The following is a 15,842-nucleotide window of genomic DNA, read 5'->3' as shown; positions in this document are numbered from 1 at the left end:
GATTGCATCACTGTTAGCGTTTCAGAGGGGCGGAGTTTACACTTTAACATTAAGCTGACTGAAAGGTAATTGTGTTCATATCCTCCGGGCCACCCCGGGTATCATTTTAGGGCCCCCAATTTGTCAACGCAGACAAAAGCCTGGACATTAGGGAAAAAATTCCCCATGCCTCATTCTGAACCATATTTCCCTGTTCGTAGCAAATCAAAAAATGGAAAATTACAACAGTGACATATTTTATGTGTAGTAATCTTCACAACATGAGACTGTTTGGATGAGTCATAGTGTAGCAATCTTTACACAGGTCATGGGTTCCGTGCATGAACTATAATTCATTTGCAGTTGTTCACGTTGTATAATGTAAAATCCCATTTTGGGGAGTATTTTTTCATTGTCCTAAGACGTGCAATGCAATTCAGTGCGCTAAAGTGTCCGCTTGTTCCATCATCCAAATTAGTACAATGAGAATTGAAACAGGAAGTCGAGAGCCGGAAACAGGGACAACTCGCCTTCAAAGTAAAAGTTGCGCGTTTTGAAGCGTGTCGGCTGCAGCGGTCCATCTAAGTAGAGCTCTACTAAATAAATACATAAATAAATAAATAAACAAAAAGCTTAAATGGCATAATTCCTAACTTCTTTTATACACTTTGGAGATGAAACTATGTCAAAGGAAAAAAGAGGCGGCGGGACCAACCCAGGAATTTTCAAAGTAAACGCACCATTAAACATGGTTTAAACTATTTACCTGCCCACCAGTGTAGTTAACTGTTAGCTTCAGAAGATAACCAACGCTACCAATGTTAATTGTTTTGTAGGTAAACTAGCTAGTAGCTAGTAATAAGCTAGTAAACTAACTAGCTAGCAAACTGTTGTATGCTAACGTTACTCCTTTATTATTATCAGCTGTTTTGTACTTAATATGGATATTTGCTGTGTGAAATGTCTACATTCATGGTAGAAGTGAGTCAACTGGACCCTCTGCAGTCAGATATGTAAAGATTATGGCTGTTTTGAAATGCATTTTAGATTTATTAAGCTCACAAATGTGTACATTACCAGCGATGTGTTTGTGCATGCAGACTACAAAGTAAAGAAATGTTGTAAATAATATAATACGTGCCATGTGCCCCTATTTGACAGCTGTGTGACCTCCACCGGTAGTCTGATGCATAAACTCAACCTATGACTACAACAGGATAACCTGGAAACAGCGCGGGGAAAACACGCAGCTGGTAGGTAGAGAGCAGAGTCCACCGTTTAGACATTGACACATTTAGGTCGTTTTGGCTCTGGCATATTTGATTTGAAATTAAACAATGACTCAAAAGGCATTGTCATTTATCTGACCTCAGTCCAGCTGAGCAGGTGTGTCACTTATCAAAAATCAGACCAAAAGCAAAAGTCCAGGTTGTAGTTCAGATCTGGCATAGAATCACCAGGGGAGATAGAGTCCTCTGGGATCACAGACTTCAGATAATGACTGAAAACAGTTTGACACCAAATATTATATATTATGACTAAAGTTTGTTTAAATTGGTCAAATGATCCCTGGTCCACTAAAGTTGGAGAGCTTTAGTTAAAAGTAAAAATTAAAGCTACAAGTCCTACACTGTTCATCTGTGGATGTAAAAACCATCAAAGTAAAGACAAAATATGTCTCATAGTTATTTATTTTCTTAATGCAGTCTTTATTTAAGACATCTATTTAAACTTAACAAAACATTTTCTTTAGTTACAGAGTTTCCAGAGGACCAGAGTAGAGAGCTTGTGAGACACCAGGGAAGACAGCTGTGGATGGTGTGTCATTCACCTCGGATTTTTGCTGGGGCTTCACATGTCTGCTTTCCGAGTCTCTAACTGTACCTACCAAGACTGGCTTTCACAGCAAAACATATACTCACAAAGCACTTTATTAGGAACACCTGTGCAATCTAATGCAATCCTGTAGACCACCTCTGCCATAAATTCTACTTCTACGAAGCACTGTATTTTAAATTACTGGATTATTGCCAGAGATGGTTAGTCATTGTACAGTTTATGTACAAATTAATTCTTCATCTTGTCTGTTCATATGACCTCTGTCTTCTTCAAAATAAATAAAAGGTATACTCTCACTTTGTTGTTGAAATTTTCATAATTTTTGTCCAGCTAACAGGCTTCAGTGGCTCATTTAACAGTCACTACTTTAGTGTTTTGTGACTTCAACATCCTATAGATAGTGAGAAAGGGAATGTGATATAGTTTTATGAAATTTGAGGAATTTAAAAAAGTGAATATAATCTGCACGCTTTGATTGGATGTAAGGCTTAATGTTGTTTCTAAAACTGCTTTGTTTTGCATAATCCTGAATCAGTATGTCACTAAGTGTGAATACTTGCTGCATTCTTACAGGGTTAATCATTCAGGTGAAAGATGTATTTATTGATAATGTCAGATGGCCTCCACATATGAAGTCAACCTGTTTCCACTAATCTCAGGCATGAAAGCAGATTTTCAATGCTGGAGTAGTTTCACACTATCTCTGACTGGCATGCTTCAATGTGTGAAAATAAATGTTTTCCCCAAATTTTTTTTACGTTTCACTGTCATTTTTATTCCAAAATCATTTTTCAGAGTATACAGTAGTCAGTCTCTTTTATTTGGGTTGGTAAAGTTCCACGTGTAACTACATCTGTGACCAAGATGCGTTGGTGGACTGATTTTACCCAATTTTATAAGCTACTATTGGTCCACCAATATTTAAAAAAAAATATTTTGGAATCCTGCTCATGCCACTCCTCACCACGCCCTGCTCTGGTGTGTTCCTCCCTTTTTCTGTCTCCCTCTGTACATTCTTCCAATGTGGCCTCAGTTTTGCCGCCACTTTAAGTTTCGTTCAGTTTCTACTCTGGGGGCTTTAAGTAACAATCATTTGTTCATTCCCTCCTAATTACACTCAATGGTCAATGGGCCAGATCATTAACACATTCAAAGATCTTTATGATGATGACATTTTGTAGCATTACCCAATTATGTTCTAAATACAGCCTACCCAGCTCCAATCTCTTAAATTACTTTCAGATTTGGCATTTTGTACAATATCATTTTGTTTCCTTCCCACATTGTCCTCCTGAATAAGTTTGGGAGGAAGTTCTAAATTTGTCCCATACTAGTTGGTAATGATTGGTCTCCAATATTTATTGTAGTATCATGCCATACAATAACTAATATCCAATGAGGGAGCATGCCGGCCAGTGAAAGACGTCCGTGTAGGCTGGTCTTGTGTTTCCTTGCTCATAGCTCCTCAGAGATCCCTCCTCGCTCCTCACTCCTCTGAGCATGAATAAAAGACTTGGGACAGCCTTCAAAATGGCGAACCAGAACAACTTCTTCAAGCAAGGAGTGAGGAAATATCAAATAAGAGACTTGGGATATACCCAGAGAGACAGACAGGGGAACACAAGGAAACATTAGGGTAACTAGAGGCACGGCTAAAGCCATGACACACTTGTATGCTTTTGTTTGGGTACTGACTTCTTCTCTCTGTTTTAATACTTGTTTTATTTATTTATTTTGTAGGATTGTCATGCAGGTGGTGTCAGGGGGAGGGGGGTGTTCCTGTTGTATGTGAGTAAGGGAAATTAGGTCCATTAAAGTTGCTTTTAGGGTGACGGTGGGAAGCCAGACTGTTTCTGAGGAGGTTTTACACACAGTGCTAGTTGAGATAGTCAACTAGGTTTGGAATCCTTAATTCCAAACCAATAGGATATGCATCTTCTGACATAACAGGTCCTGACCCTATTACCCAAAGTCTCCATCTTAGTGAACAACCAACTTGCTTGGACAGAGGCAATGGAGGAACAGTCAAGTACTAGCTGATCGGCTTTGGTCCTCCTTCGTGAAAAAATCTTCCCAACATGGAATAAATGGCAAAAGGACAGTCAGAATGTGGAGAAACAGTACTCCTATTAATGGACCCACCTGGAGGACTATGGCCTGTAGGAAAGGTGTCATGTATTGCACCCAGTCACAATAGAGGGACACGCACTGTGGAAGTCACATCTAGAGGGAAAAAGTATATTAGACCTGTGGACCAAGTAGTCATTCTTTTACTAACTCACTGCAAAGACTGTAACTCCTGATTAGACACCGACAAAGTTATAAAATGCGTAAGGCCTGTGAGTCCCTTTTCCCTCCAAACCATTGTACTATATGTGCAGAACAAAGAAAGAACCTCCATAAGTTTAAACATGACTGTTTCACCCTCATAATATTCTATTTGGTTGATATTTCATGGATTTGTTTGAATGTTCAACTAATTGTTTGTATTGCATTATATTAGATTCCTGTGTTTAGTAAGGCCTGTAGATTACTGAAATGCCAGAGATTGTGGATGCATTAATGCAAGTGAAAATGATTTAATAGTTTACTTAATGTATTTAGTTCTTTGTTTACTGCTAATTATCAGATGTGTAATATTTTCTCTGCAATATTTATTTTTTAATCTATCCATCCACTTATCCATTCTTGACTGCAATTATGATGGAATGGCTCTCTTGCATGCTGTGTTTAAATGTGCACCCCACATCAGATGTCCTGTGAGCCAACGTCATCACTACCACTTTAGTTTTTTCAGTCATGCTATAAATAGGCCTACTCTGCACTGTTTGAATTACTGGTACTGTAATTCAAACTATATGTACATTTGTATAGTTGCTAAATTTACTGCAAAATAGAAATTAAGGAGCCTTTACTGCATAATTTGGATTTGTTGAAGCATCTCAGGAAAAACCTAATACCCCTGCAAAATCAGCAGCACATAGTGTTTCATCCGTTTGCCTACTCTGGTAAAGAAAAAAACGAAGTAAATGGTTAAAACAATATATGGTTAGAAAGGAAAGATGTTGTACTTAACTTTTACACCGTTAAGTTAATTGCAAAAATTCACAATAATTCTTATTAGTAGTTAAAGTAAATTGTAACGGCAAAATTGTGTTGTTATAATGAGAAATATTTTTTCTTGTTATAAAGAGATATTGAGCAAATGTTTTTAATCTCATGGTAGCAGCACTATGCTGTTGTATGCTGCTGTATATTGCTTCCACCATGACAAAAAATTGCTCAGTTTCTTGTTACCTCATTAAAACAAGAAAGTTTTCTCAAAAATTGTCTCATTATACTGAGATACTGAGCAATTTTGTTTTTTCTCGTGGCAGTAATTGGCTGATGTAATTTAATAATAATAGGCCAACTTAGTTCATTACTTCCACAGTATAAATATAAAAAGGTCCACAACCTAGACTATTCCTTGAGCTCAATAATGTTTTTATTTGACAATCAAGTTTTTCTTTATTGGTTTATTTCTTCATCTTTACTATTTGTACTCTTAAGAGAAAGGTGTTTCTTTCACAGCTCCAATATGGCCTCCTCTGGTGTTGCAATGTTCATTTTATCGTCACTCTCTTGAACTTGCAGGACTGCGCTACTACTAAGCTTGGTTTTAATATCCAGTTTGTGAAACTGTTGTCTCAGAGGCCAGAATGCCGTCTCGCTTTTTGGAGCCAAAAGCAAGAACGGACATTTACAATAGGCTACTGTAAGATTTGACGGTAAAATGCTGTATTTTCTTTTTCACCGTCACAGTAATGGAAGGACAGAAGCCACATGTAACAATCAACATTGTATAATCATTGCTCATCCTCCTTTGTGGACTCTAACCATAATGTCAGTAAATAGAATAACATTTGTGCATCTGGTTATCCAAATAGTGACTGCATGTAATTTTTGCTGATATTAAACTGGTAGGCTATAATCCAAGCAAGCTCCTGGCAGGCACAAGAGAGCAGTTTCAGGTAGTGTCTAGTTTTAAGTTTATTTTCGGATGAATGTTTTCTCTGTACTTAAGTTGGTGAATGCTTACATTAACCGGCCTGATCTATGCCTACACCTTATTTATCCCACTTGCAGTTCATCATTAATAACGAGCCTACTATTTAAAACACGTAACAACTGAAGTTGATTAAAATAAGTAACCAAGTTGGAAGATAAGTTGGCTGCTGAGCCCCAAAAGACCGAGTCGTTATATAGCATCGCAAGGTTATTTGGTTATCTTAGCTCAACCCAGGTGCATTTCTAAGCTGTAGCTAGGTTTCTGCAAAGATATTGTAGTTTGTTGCCAAGCTGTACTAAAACCTGGGACATAATAGGTGATTTCCATGCAATATTTTGTACTCACTCACACAAGTGTTAAGGTACTTCATTGTAATTAACTCCGAGAGGGGAACAGAGGCCAGCCAGGTAAAAGTAATGTCTAAGTAGTAGTAATGCCTAAGAAGCAAGCTCAAAGTGAATCCTCCTCACCATTCTTTTGAAGAACTTGATGTCACTCCATAAGTGGTATGTGGTACTGGTAAGTTAGGTGTCCTTCTAAAATGTTTCTCTGACCCATCCAATTGATGCATTTCTTTCGCTCTCACTTTGTGCTTGATTTTCATTTTCACTCTTGTTTCTTTCTAACTCAGTGAACTGTCAGCCCTGTCACAGGGCGTGAACCTCAAGAATTAAGTGTTCAAACCAAAAGTATGTCATATTTGAATACTTTTAAATTACTGTTAAGTTCCATAAAGCTGCCACTTCTCCCATCCTCTTTTCTGCTATATAGTAAATGTTATGTGTTTTAAAATGTAAAACTGAGCTGATCTAATTACTTATTCTCATTATCAATCAATCAATCATCAATCAATCTTTATTTATATAGCGCCATATCACAACAGAAGTCATCTCAAGGCACTTTTCACATAGAGCAGGTCAAGACCGTACTCTTTAATTTACAGACCCCCAACAATTCCCCCATGAGCAAGCACTTGGCGACAGCGGTAAGGAAAAACTCTCCTTTAACGGGTAGAAACCTCAAGCAGACCCCGGCTCTTGGTGGGCGGCCATCTGCTTTGACCGGTTGGGTTGAGAGAGAGAAAGAGAGAGGGAAAGGGGGAGGGGGGACAGAAGAAAAACAATCACAACAACAACAACAACAACATTAGATCTCACTACTGGACCATTAACATTGAAGACACATTAAGGTTATTTACAGTATATGTCTCCAATTTACATTTGTTTTTATTATACAAATAAGAAGAAAACTTTTCAGTTTACTGTTACATTCACAGTTAGAAACTGTAAATGTAGATTACAATAGCAACACTAAAATACACTGTGAAAAAGTAATTAACTGTTGAAGTACATTAGTGACACTGTACAGTATAATACTGGCAACCGCAGCTGCCGGTAATTTACTATAATTTCACAGAGAAATTTGTTAGTGTATAGCTGTGTCAAATGTCTGGGATGATGCTGTTCTTAGGGATTTTGCTCATTTGTCCTTGTTCCTTAAAAGCTTTAAGAATCAATATTTTCTTAAGGTTATGCAGTTTAAATATAATGGTGCAGGGGAAACACAGTCTCATTAAAAGGGCGAACACCGTGCTCACTCTCAAAGTGGTATTCCTTCAGATTTACTTTCCACTTTTTATTTTCAAGAATTTAACCAGGAAGGCAACCATCCCCATTTTATCTCCCTGCAAAGATAACAATGCACATGTTATAAGCCCATCATGTTTTTGATGTAAAATGTTAATTTGTATTGTAGTTATTTATCAGGACAGTGTACAGTTTTTAACATAAATGATGCACTGTACCAGATTTAGCTTCAAGAAGCAATAGCTGTTAGATAAATGTAGGGGAGTAAAAAATACAATATTTCCCTCTCAATGTAGTGGAGAAGCATAATGTTGCATGAAATGGAAATAGTCATGTTAAGTACAAGTCCGTCAAATGTGAACTTTGTACAGTATTTGAATAAATGTACTTATTTACATTCCACCACCGGACCCAGGATTACATGTGGATTGTGTCATTATACAAAGCTGATATCCATGCAGTTGCATTAATAAAAAGCACAACCACTTGTTTGCCACGTATTTTTATTTTTAGCAACCATAATGCATTGTAGAAGATATATAAAACTGTCAACTCTGTTGCATCAACTCCTGTTTGAAAAAAAAAAAAAAAAAAAACTAGAAAAAAAACAACATACACACACACAGCTCTCAACAAAGTTGTCTTTTGTTATAAAAAGAAGAGTAGAGGAGGGTACTGTAACTCTACTGTTGGACACACTGGATCTGTTGTGTAGCTGTCATGGTCCTCACCAAAATGGATCTCAAGCTTTTAAAGAAATACTAACCAGAGGATCTTTTTTGTACTTACTCCAAAAATAACAAATTAGTAGTCCTCCTTTTAAAACAGTTTGTTTAAAGCAATAAGCATAGCAACACATTTACTGACAGAGATAAACACTCAGGAAAAGATAAATGCAATGTAAAGATACCCTCTCTTTGGGCCAATTTGTCATTCTGGCTTGTATTTGGGTGGCGATCCACAGAGGCTGATCCAGTCTCAATTTGAAGATGTTCCATTTCTAAAAGTGGGAAAGTGGAGGCAGAGGACGTTTACAGCCTGGGGGTAAATATGTGGTGTGTTCCACAGATGTTGTGTATAAGCTGATTTCCCTCAAAGACAAAACTCATTATTATGGCTATTCACATCAGAACCCAAAGCTGGAATGGTCAACATGGCAGCATCATCTGTGCATTGTAAGTTCCATTTTCAGCATCACCTTAAATCTATCTAAACATCTTTGAGGAAATTGTTAAATAGTACATATCTGAAATGTCACGTCGCACTACATGGCAAATACGTGCTGACTAGATAGATAGCATTGTCAACATAAAACTGGATTTAGTGTGGGGGAGTGTATTTTATGTTGGGTGATCAATGTTTTTCCTTGTTTTGATGTCGGCCGAGAGTTTCAAACTTTTGACATATAAAATGGAGCACAACATATTGTGTTGACTGGATGGATGGATGGAAGGCATGAAAATCCACTGGTACTACTTAATTAAAAGCTTACACAGACTGGTTCAAATTATTCTGCCATCCACCGCTGCTACCTCATACACTCACTGTTCAGCCATCTGACAGGAAAGTAGTAGTCAAGGTTGGACTAACTGTGGTCCAACCTTAAATCTGGACTGGATTCTTTAGATATCTACATGATCATCTTCATGCTCCCATTCAGACTGAAAAATGCAAGTGGACTATGAAAGGATGGAAGATTAGTACATTCCCAAAACGGAAGCTATTCTTGGCCTCTGTCAACCACAAAGGAATAACCATGACATGGAAATTAAATCAGAGTTGGCAAAGGGTGAAGAGAGGGAAGCAAAGGGAAACAAAGTGAAACAGTGACATCACCTACAGGGGAACACCAGTAGAAGAAGTAATTTCTCTGGATATTGGCAGAGAAAAATATAAGTTTTTTGGAAAGTTCCTCTTTTCTAGTCAATCATTTGCTCCCCTTGTTCTCTTCTTGTTATATCTTTGTCCCTCCATCTTGATAGAGTCAGGGGTGGGAGCAGGTGTAGATGGTGGGATGGGGTCGGGATGGTGGGTCACAGGGTGAGCTTGCAGTGACACAGTTCTTTGTACATTTGCCTCCTCAGCCGGGGCATATCCTGCTGGCCAAAGTTGAATGGCTGCCCTAATGCCAGACACTTGCAGTACTGCAGGATAGTATGGTGAAAATAAGAAAAGTTATTGACCTGCAGGGACAACAGATTCACAACAAAACTTTTGTAATAGTACATTTACTCTGGATGCAACATAAGTCAGTGGCTGTGTGTTCCTACTGAGATGGGCAACCAGCTTCATAGACGCTCTGGCTGACAATTTTAATGCAAGGCAGCCATTTATCACTGGAGTAGGGTTGGCCAATTTTAAACGACAAACACTGAGCATAGTTGAAAAATTAGAAACTTTGATATACTGTTGATAAATTACAACTGCTTGACAACATAGTAATGACCACTCTCAAATAAATTATGCTATTTCTGACTAAACATATGGCAGCCCTTTGCGAACAGCATACTTACCCAAATAGGCACATCAGGGTTCATTAAGTTAGCTAAACACACCATATGCGCTTACAGTCTCAAACATCTGCAATTAAACCAATCCCCTGGTACATATAGCAAGGCACTCAAACACCCAGCGAACAAACTGTAACATTACATTAACACATAACACATACAAGACATGTTGCCAATATACAGTACATACATATACACTGACCGAGCACTTTACTAGGAATACCTGTGCAATCTAATGCAATCCAGTCCAACAGCTCTAAATTCTATTTTTATGACGCTTATACATTTTCAGTCTTTGTTGACATTGTCAGACAGTTGATAATTTTACTTTGTTTATTATTGAGGTTGTAGTGGGTGGTTGTGGTGTACTGGAGTGCATTAAACTGAAAAGTGTTCTTAATATTTTGTCCACCCCATTGACATACATGGGGGGACAAAATATTAGGAACACTTTGCAATATAATGACAATCAATAGAAACTGAAAATGTATAATTTTAAAATTTTTGTTTGCGCATTATGTTAAAAAGTGCTCCTAATATCTTTTCAAACCCCCAATCTTCTGATTAGTGGACGACCCACTCTACCTCTGAGCCACAGCCGCCCCAGTGGGTTCATGGATTCATGCTATTGACGCCTAATTCTGACCCTACCATCTGCATGCCACAGCAGAAATGGAGATGCATCAAACCAGGTTACAATTTTTCAGTCTTTAATTGTCCAGTTTTGGTGAGCATGTGCCCACTGCAGCCTCAGATTGCTGTTCTTGGCTGAAAGGAGTGGAACCTGTCATGGTCTTCTGCTGGTGTAGCCCATCTGCCTCAAAATTCCAAGCGTTATCTAAGTTACCTTAGCCTTTCTATCAGCTCCAACCAGTCTGGCCATTCTCCTTTGATCTCTCTCATCAACAAGGCATTTCCATCTGCAGAACTGCCACTCACTGGATGTTTTTATTGTTTTTTGCACCATTCTGAGTCAACTCTAGAGACTGTGTGTGAAAATCCAAGGAGATCAGCAGTTTCACAAATACCCAGACCAGTCCGTCTGGCACCAACAATCATGCCACGGTCAAAGTCACTAAGATGCAGAGTAGGGGTTTCTGGCACAACTTAACCTACTTCCAAGGTGCATGGAGAAGGGAAAAAGTCCAAAGAGGTCAAACCTCCAGCAACACTTGTAATATATAGAACAACTTTATTGTGAGACCAACGTGTTTTGACTCGTGGCCGTCATCAGGGATGACCCTGACAAAGATCAAATTTTTTTCCCTATTCTGATGTTTGATGTGAACATTAACTCTAGCTCCTGACTGATATATTCCGTTTTCTGCTAATATAATTCTTTGGATTTTTCTGGTTCTGAATCTAGTAATATGGAGTTTTAATATTAAGGTTCATTAAGCTCAAAAGAAATTGACTTCTATATAATCGATACTTGTCATATGAAAAAAATACTGTGCTACAATGTCTTGCCATGTTACTCAGCCCTACACCAGAGACCAATTCAGGTCCTTAGTATTTAATATGTATATTTTATACATATACAGTACATTGTCAGCTGGAATTCAGGACTAAATTTGGTTGTAGTTGTGTTGTTGGTGTTGTCATTAACTCCAACAAATGTCAATAAATATCAATATTTTAACTGTTTCCCTGCAGTTTCCTAACTTTAATCATTTCTTCTTTGCAATGGATGAAAGCCTTTCTTAAATGAACTACCACTCTTTCTATCATTCTTTTTTTTTTTGCATTTCTGCCTTGATTGTTGCTCAACAGTTAGTGTGTAACAGTAAAGCATGTTGCACAACATGAACAACAATTGCAGAAGACACTGAGTAGTATTTGTCTAAAAGCATTAATCTCATTTTGCAGTGGTGACAGGATCTTCAGCTTACTTGGGAGGAATGTTTTCCTGGTCTTGATAGCCTATTGATTTTTTGGCAACATTTCAGAAGTTTGTTCTCCAAATTTGTTTGTTTGTTGTTTGTTCTTTTTAATTTAAAAGCTTGCAGAGTGATGTATATGCTTTTGACAGTCGTCATCTTTTAATCTGGTTCCACAGTTTTTACAGTACAGCAACAGTGTTTTTGTTGAGGTTGATGAATACATATGTTCTTCCTCACATTCACTGGGCTTCCAGTATTCTGACATATTTTTATTGTTTCGATGAAGCTTTTCTCTTCACCATATTGTACTCCAGTGTCTCTCCCTTGTTAGTTATATTTACATTGATGTCCTGCCCCCCTTTTCCTGTGAAAAGTTTATCACCTGGAGTAATTGACACTTGTCATTTGTTAATGCAGCTTAGGGAGAAATTGGGAGTTCTTAGTTTGATGTAAAAGGTGTGATGCAATTCAGAATCATAGTCATATAAAAATTAGCTCATAAAGGCCTGAATCAAGATTGAGATATTAATACTATTAATTGTGTGGCCATATTAATATCAATGTATGGCAAAAATGATAAGTCAAGATTTCACATTTGTTTCACATTCTCAACACATGAGAAACTCACCTGTAGCACAAAGGCCCCACAGTCACTGTCGTTGTTTTGACGACCCACATTCTGCAACACACAATCCACAATCTATTAGCAATAGTAGTACAACTGTTGAAATGCACATCATAGACAAAGTTATGCATGTGTGACTTGCAGAATCAACAACCCATTTTCCCCCCAGTGATCGTTAAAGTTTTATTTTAACCTTTAGAAGGCTTTGTGAAATTAGTAACCTTAATCTGTGTCAAAGTTGAAAAAACAAAACAAAAAACAAAGCATCTCACCATTTTGAAAAAGCCTTTCCATCCCGTCAAAAAGTCTTGTTGGTCTTTTTTGATGGCCTCCGCTTGCAGATACTTAAAAATGTGCTGGAAGCAAAAACAACACAAGATTCAATGAAAGAATACAGAGATAAAGCAAAACAACACAAGTCACAGCCTCCTCAGTTTACACCTTGCATTAAAATGTATCCTGGGTGATCTGATCACAAGTTGACAGATAGAGGTGTGAATGCACCCAAGACACATTGAGATCCGATCGCTCAGACCACATTTGAAGGTGGTCTGCCCTGCATGTGGCCAAATTCATTTAGCAGTGTGAATGCAATGTGTCCTGGGCCACATTGAAGGACAGCCTATTCAACTGATGTCCTCTGTTTTCTGGCAGACTAGGCACGAAAATTGCATTGCTGCCTCCTGGTCCATGCACCCTCTGTCCAAAGCTGTGTTCAACTAGTTTGATAACAAGATAAAGACATGCATTACTTAGTTTTTCCGTTTTTTATGTGAATTTCCCCCCCCCCCCCCAAAAAACCCCAAAGCCAATTCACATTTTTTCCTGTTCCCCTAACCTGTTTTCGTCATAATGGAGCTCAGGATTTATCAGGAGGCTGCTTTACTCCAAACAATTTCACTGTATGAACCTCAAATGTGTGTGTACAGCTGACTTTTTGGAACACAAACAAGCGCATTAATTACAATTAGATCCTGACCGATCCTGTCAGCGTTTCAGGAGACTTAAATAATCAATGAAGTTACGCTGCTGTGCCTAATGCGTAAATGCGCACAGCATCTCTCTCTCTCTCTCTTAATGGGGAGACACAGCTGCAAGGGGATCGCTGCACTTAACTCTATATTTATTATGGTCAGACCCGGCACTAGAGCAAATCAAGGACGGGCATTTGATTTTCATGAGGGGGCACACAATGCATTGTATATTTGTTTATCCTGTTATCAAACAAGTTGAACACAGCTTAGGACGGAGGGTACAAGGACCCCTGGTCCTCCCGCCGAATAAAAACAACAACGCATTTGGTCTTTGCAAATGGAAATGATGTATGTGTTTATTTGTATATAGAGTGGGGATGTGAGATCCAATCACAACTGGTCACTCAAGACTCATGTGGAGACACATGTTAATGCCAGGTGAACAGACATACTTAGAGCTGTCCACTTGTGATCGGATCACTCAAGATGCATGTTAATACCAGGTGTAAACAGGGCCAGTGATTTGTTCTACTACATTATTCTTTGTTTCCACGCACATTAGTTAGTTATATATAAGTTAGATTTATTAAGATTTCACATTCTCATGGACCCACTTTGAGGAGAAATAATGATAAAATATTTATGAAATATGTGAACATTTTCCCATACCGTTTTTTTTTTTTTTTTTTTACCACTGACGTGTTTAACGGAAAATCAGAGTACATTATTTGGAATTTAAAGAACAGATTAAGTGAACACCAAGCCTTGAATTATAAATGAAATGACACAAAATAATGACTTAATTTAAAACTGCAGAGCTACCACTACCATCTTTCATTCAAGGATTAGCCCCACAAAAATCCAAACAACAAATAATACTGTACAACTTCTAGGCTTCATTAAAGGACATACATTAGATAAGATGTGTTGGCCATCTAACAAACCAATGTGACTCTTTTTTCCTTAATCAAAAGTGCTGTAGCCTTCAACAGTAAATAATCCTTTAGCATCTGCATGAGCCTCAGATAGCTAAACTAAACCAGACAGCTGCCAGACGATAACTCCGTGGAATTTTCACAATTTTATGCTGCTGTTCATCAGAGAAGGGTCCAACTGCAGACCTCACGTCTAGGGACTCCAGGTCTGCGAGCCAATTGGAAAAGAGCAGGGTCCCCATATGTGAGGTTATTCACTTCCTTGTCTGCCACAAAATGATATAACCAAATAGGCTACAAAATCAGATTGTCGTATGTGGTTATTGTATGTTTGTTACATTTTTGTCCTGAGTGAGAAGGAGTTAGAAAATACAGAAACATAATGTTTTCTAATTTCTATATTGTGTACAGGTTTTGAAGGCAGTATGAGTTTAGGCACACATAAGTCACTGAAATCAAATACTGTCGCTAACAACATTTGTGTCGATATATTATACTGACAATCTGTTTCACATGATTTTATAGGGCTAATATAAATGTTAGCTTTTCCAACAGACTAACATCACCTGCACAGTCAACCAGGTTATATTTTTAGTATTTTGTTTAAATTTACCATAGTGTTTCTTTCACACCTAACACACTACAAGAACAAATATTTAGCTATTTTTTTACATGACAAAAATATTATAAGAACTCTCAAGCACAGAAATGTGACCATGCAAATCTAGAAAAAAAACAAAACTTTAAAAAACAGAATGCTAACAGAAGTGATGGACCTCAGGTATGGGGACCATGGGGAGGTTAATGGAGGTTTAATGGGCTGACGCTCAGAGCACCGTGCTGTCTCGCCATTACAAAGACATTTCCGGCTTTGTTTATACACAGGTCCATGTACATAAAAACAAATCGGCTGCATGCAAAAAACAGAGTTTAAGATGAGAATGTGTGGGACACACAGCTTTCTCCCTCTTTTTGATCATTCACCAACAGTAGTTAAAGGGATTCATTTTTAGGGATTTAAAATGGGACACTGAATATGGTCTATATTTATGACATTGAAACCGGCCATCCCAATTTTGAGTGTTGAACTAAGCGGGCAATAATACCTAATGACCTTAAAATTGCTTAAGTAGTTCCTGTGTTTGAATCTGGAGACCAAAGTTCATTTAACAATTACCACGCTATTTGGATCCAAAATGGATTTAGGGAAAAAAAAATATTCTACAGAAATGGCTGTGCTTCAACTGGTTGACAAAATTCATACTGCTTTGAATAACAATGAATATGCTTTAGGAATATTTGACTTATCTGTTTTTGACAGTTAATCATGACATTTTACTCCAAAAACTGTTACACTATGGTTTTACTGGAATCACTTATAAATGGCTTTACAATTATATTCATAACAGTTTGTTATCATTAATGGATAGTAATCAGCCAATTTAACATGTGGGGTCACA

The 15,842-nt window shown here is 37.8% G+C and overlaps 1 protein-coding gene and 1 long non-coding RNA gene across 6 annotated transcripts in view; one reads left to right on the top strand and one right to left on the bottom strand.

Annotated features, from left to right (window-relative positions):
- The first annotated feature begins 196 nt into the window (after nt 1-196).
- Nucleotides 197-2,114, top strand: LOC121889141. The gene is made up of 3 exons (XR_006093448.1): nt 197-709; nt 1,141-1,232; nt 1,733-2,114. It is a non-coding gene; the product is annotated as an uncharacterized LOC121889141 (long non-coding RNA).
- A 5,827-nt stretch (nt 2,115-7,941) lies between these two features.
- senp3b (SUMO specific peptidase 3b) overlaps nt 7,942-15,842 on the bottom strand; it is a 34,360-nt gene continuing 26,459 nt past the window's right edge. For all 5 annotated transcript variants that reach the window (XM_042400723.1, XM_042400724.1, XM_042400722.1 and 2 more), the window contains 3 exons: nt 12,746-12,829; nt 12,477-12,527; nt 7,942-9,599 (listed from right to left, as the gene is read on the bottom strand). In XM_042400723.1, the coding sequence (XP_042256657.1) occupies nt 9,489-9,599; nt 12,477-12,527; nt 12,746-12,829 (246 nt within the window). In that variant the 3' untranslated portion in view covers nt 7,942-9,488. The remainder of the gene's footprint in view (nt 9,600-12,476; nt 12,528-12,745; nt 12,830-15,842) is intronic.

The sequence above is a fragment of the Thunnus maccoyii genome, chromosome 22 (assembly GCF_910596095.1).
Source record: "Thunnus maccoyii chromosome 22, fThuMac1.1, whole genome shotgun sequence".
NCBI classification, from domain to species: domain Eukaryota; kingdom Metazoa; phylum Chordata; class Actinopteri; order Scombriformes; family Scombridae; genus Thunnus; species Thunnus maccoyii.
Note: the sequence above shows the minus strand (reverse complement) of the source record. Positions and strands in the feature narration are given on the sequence as shown.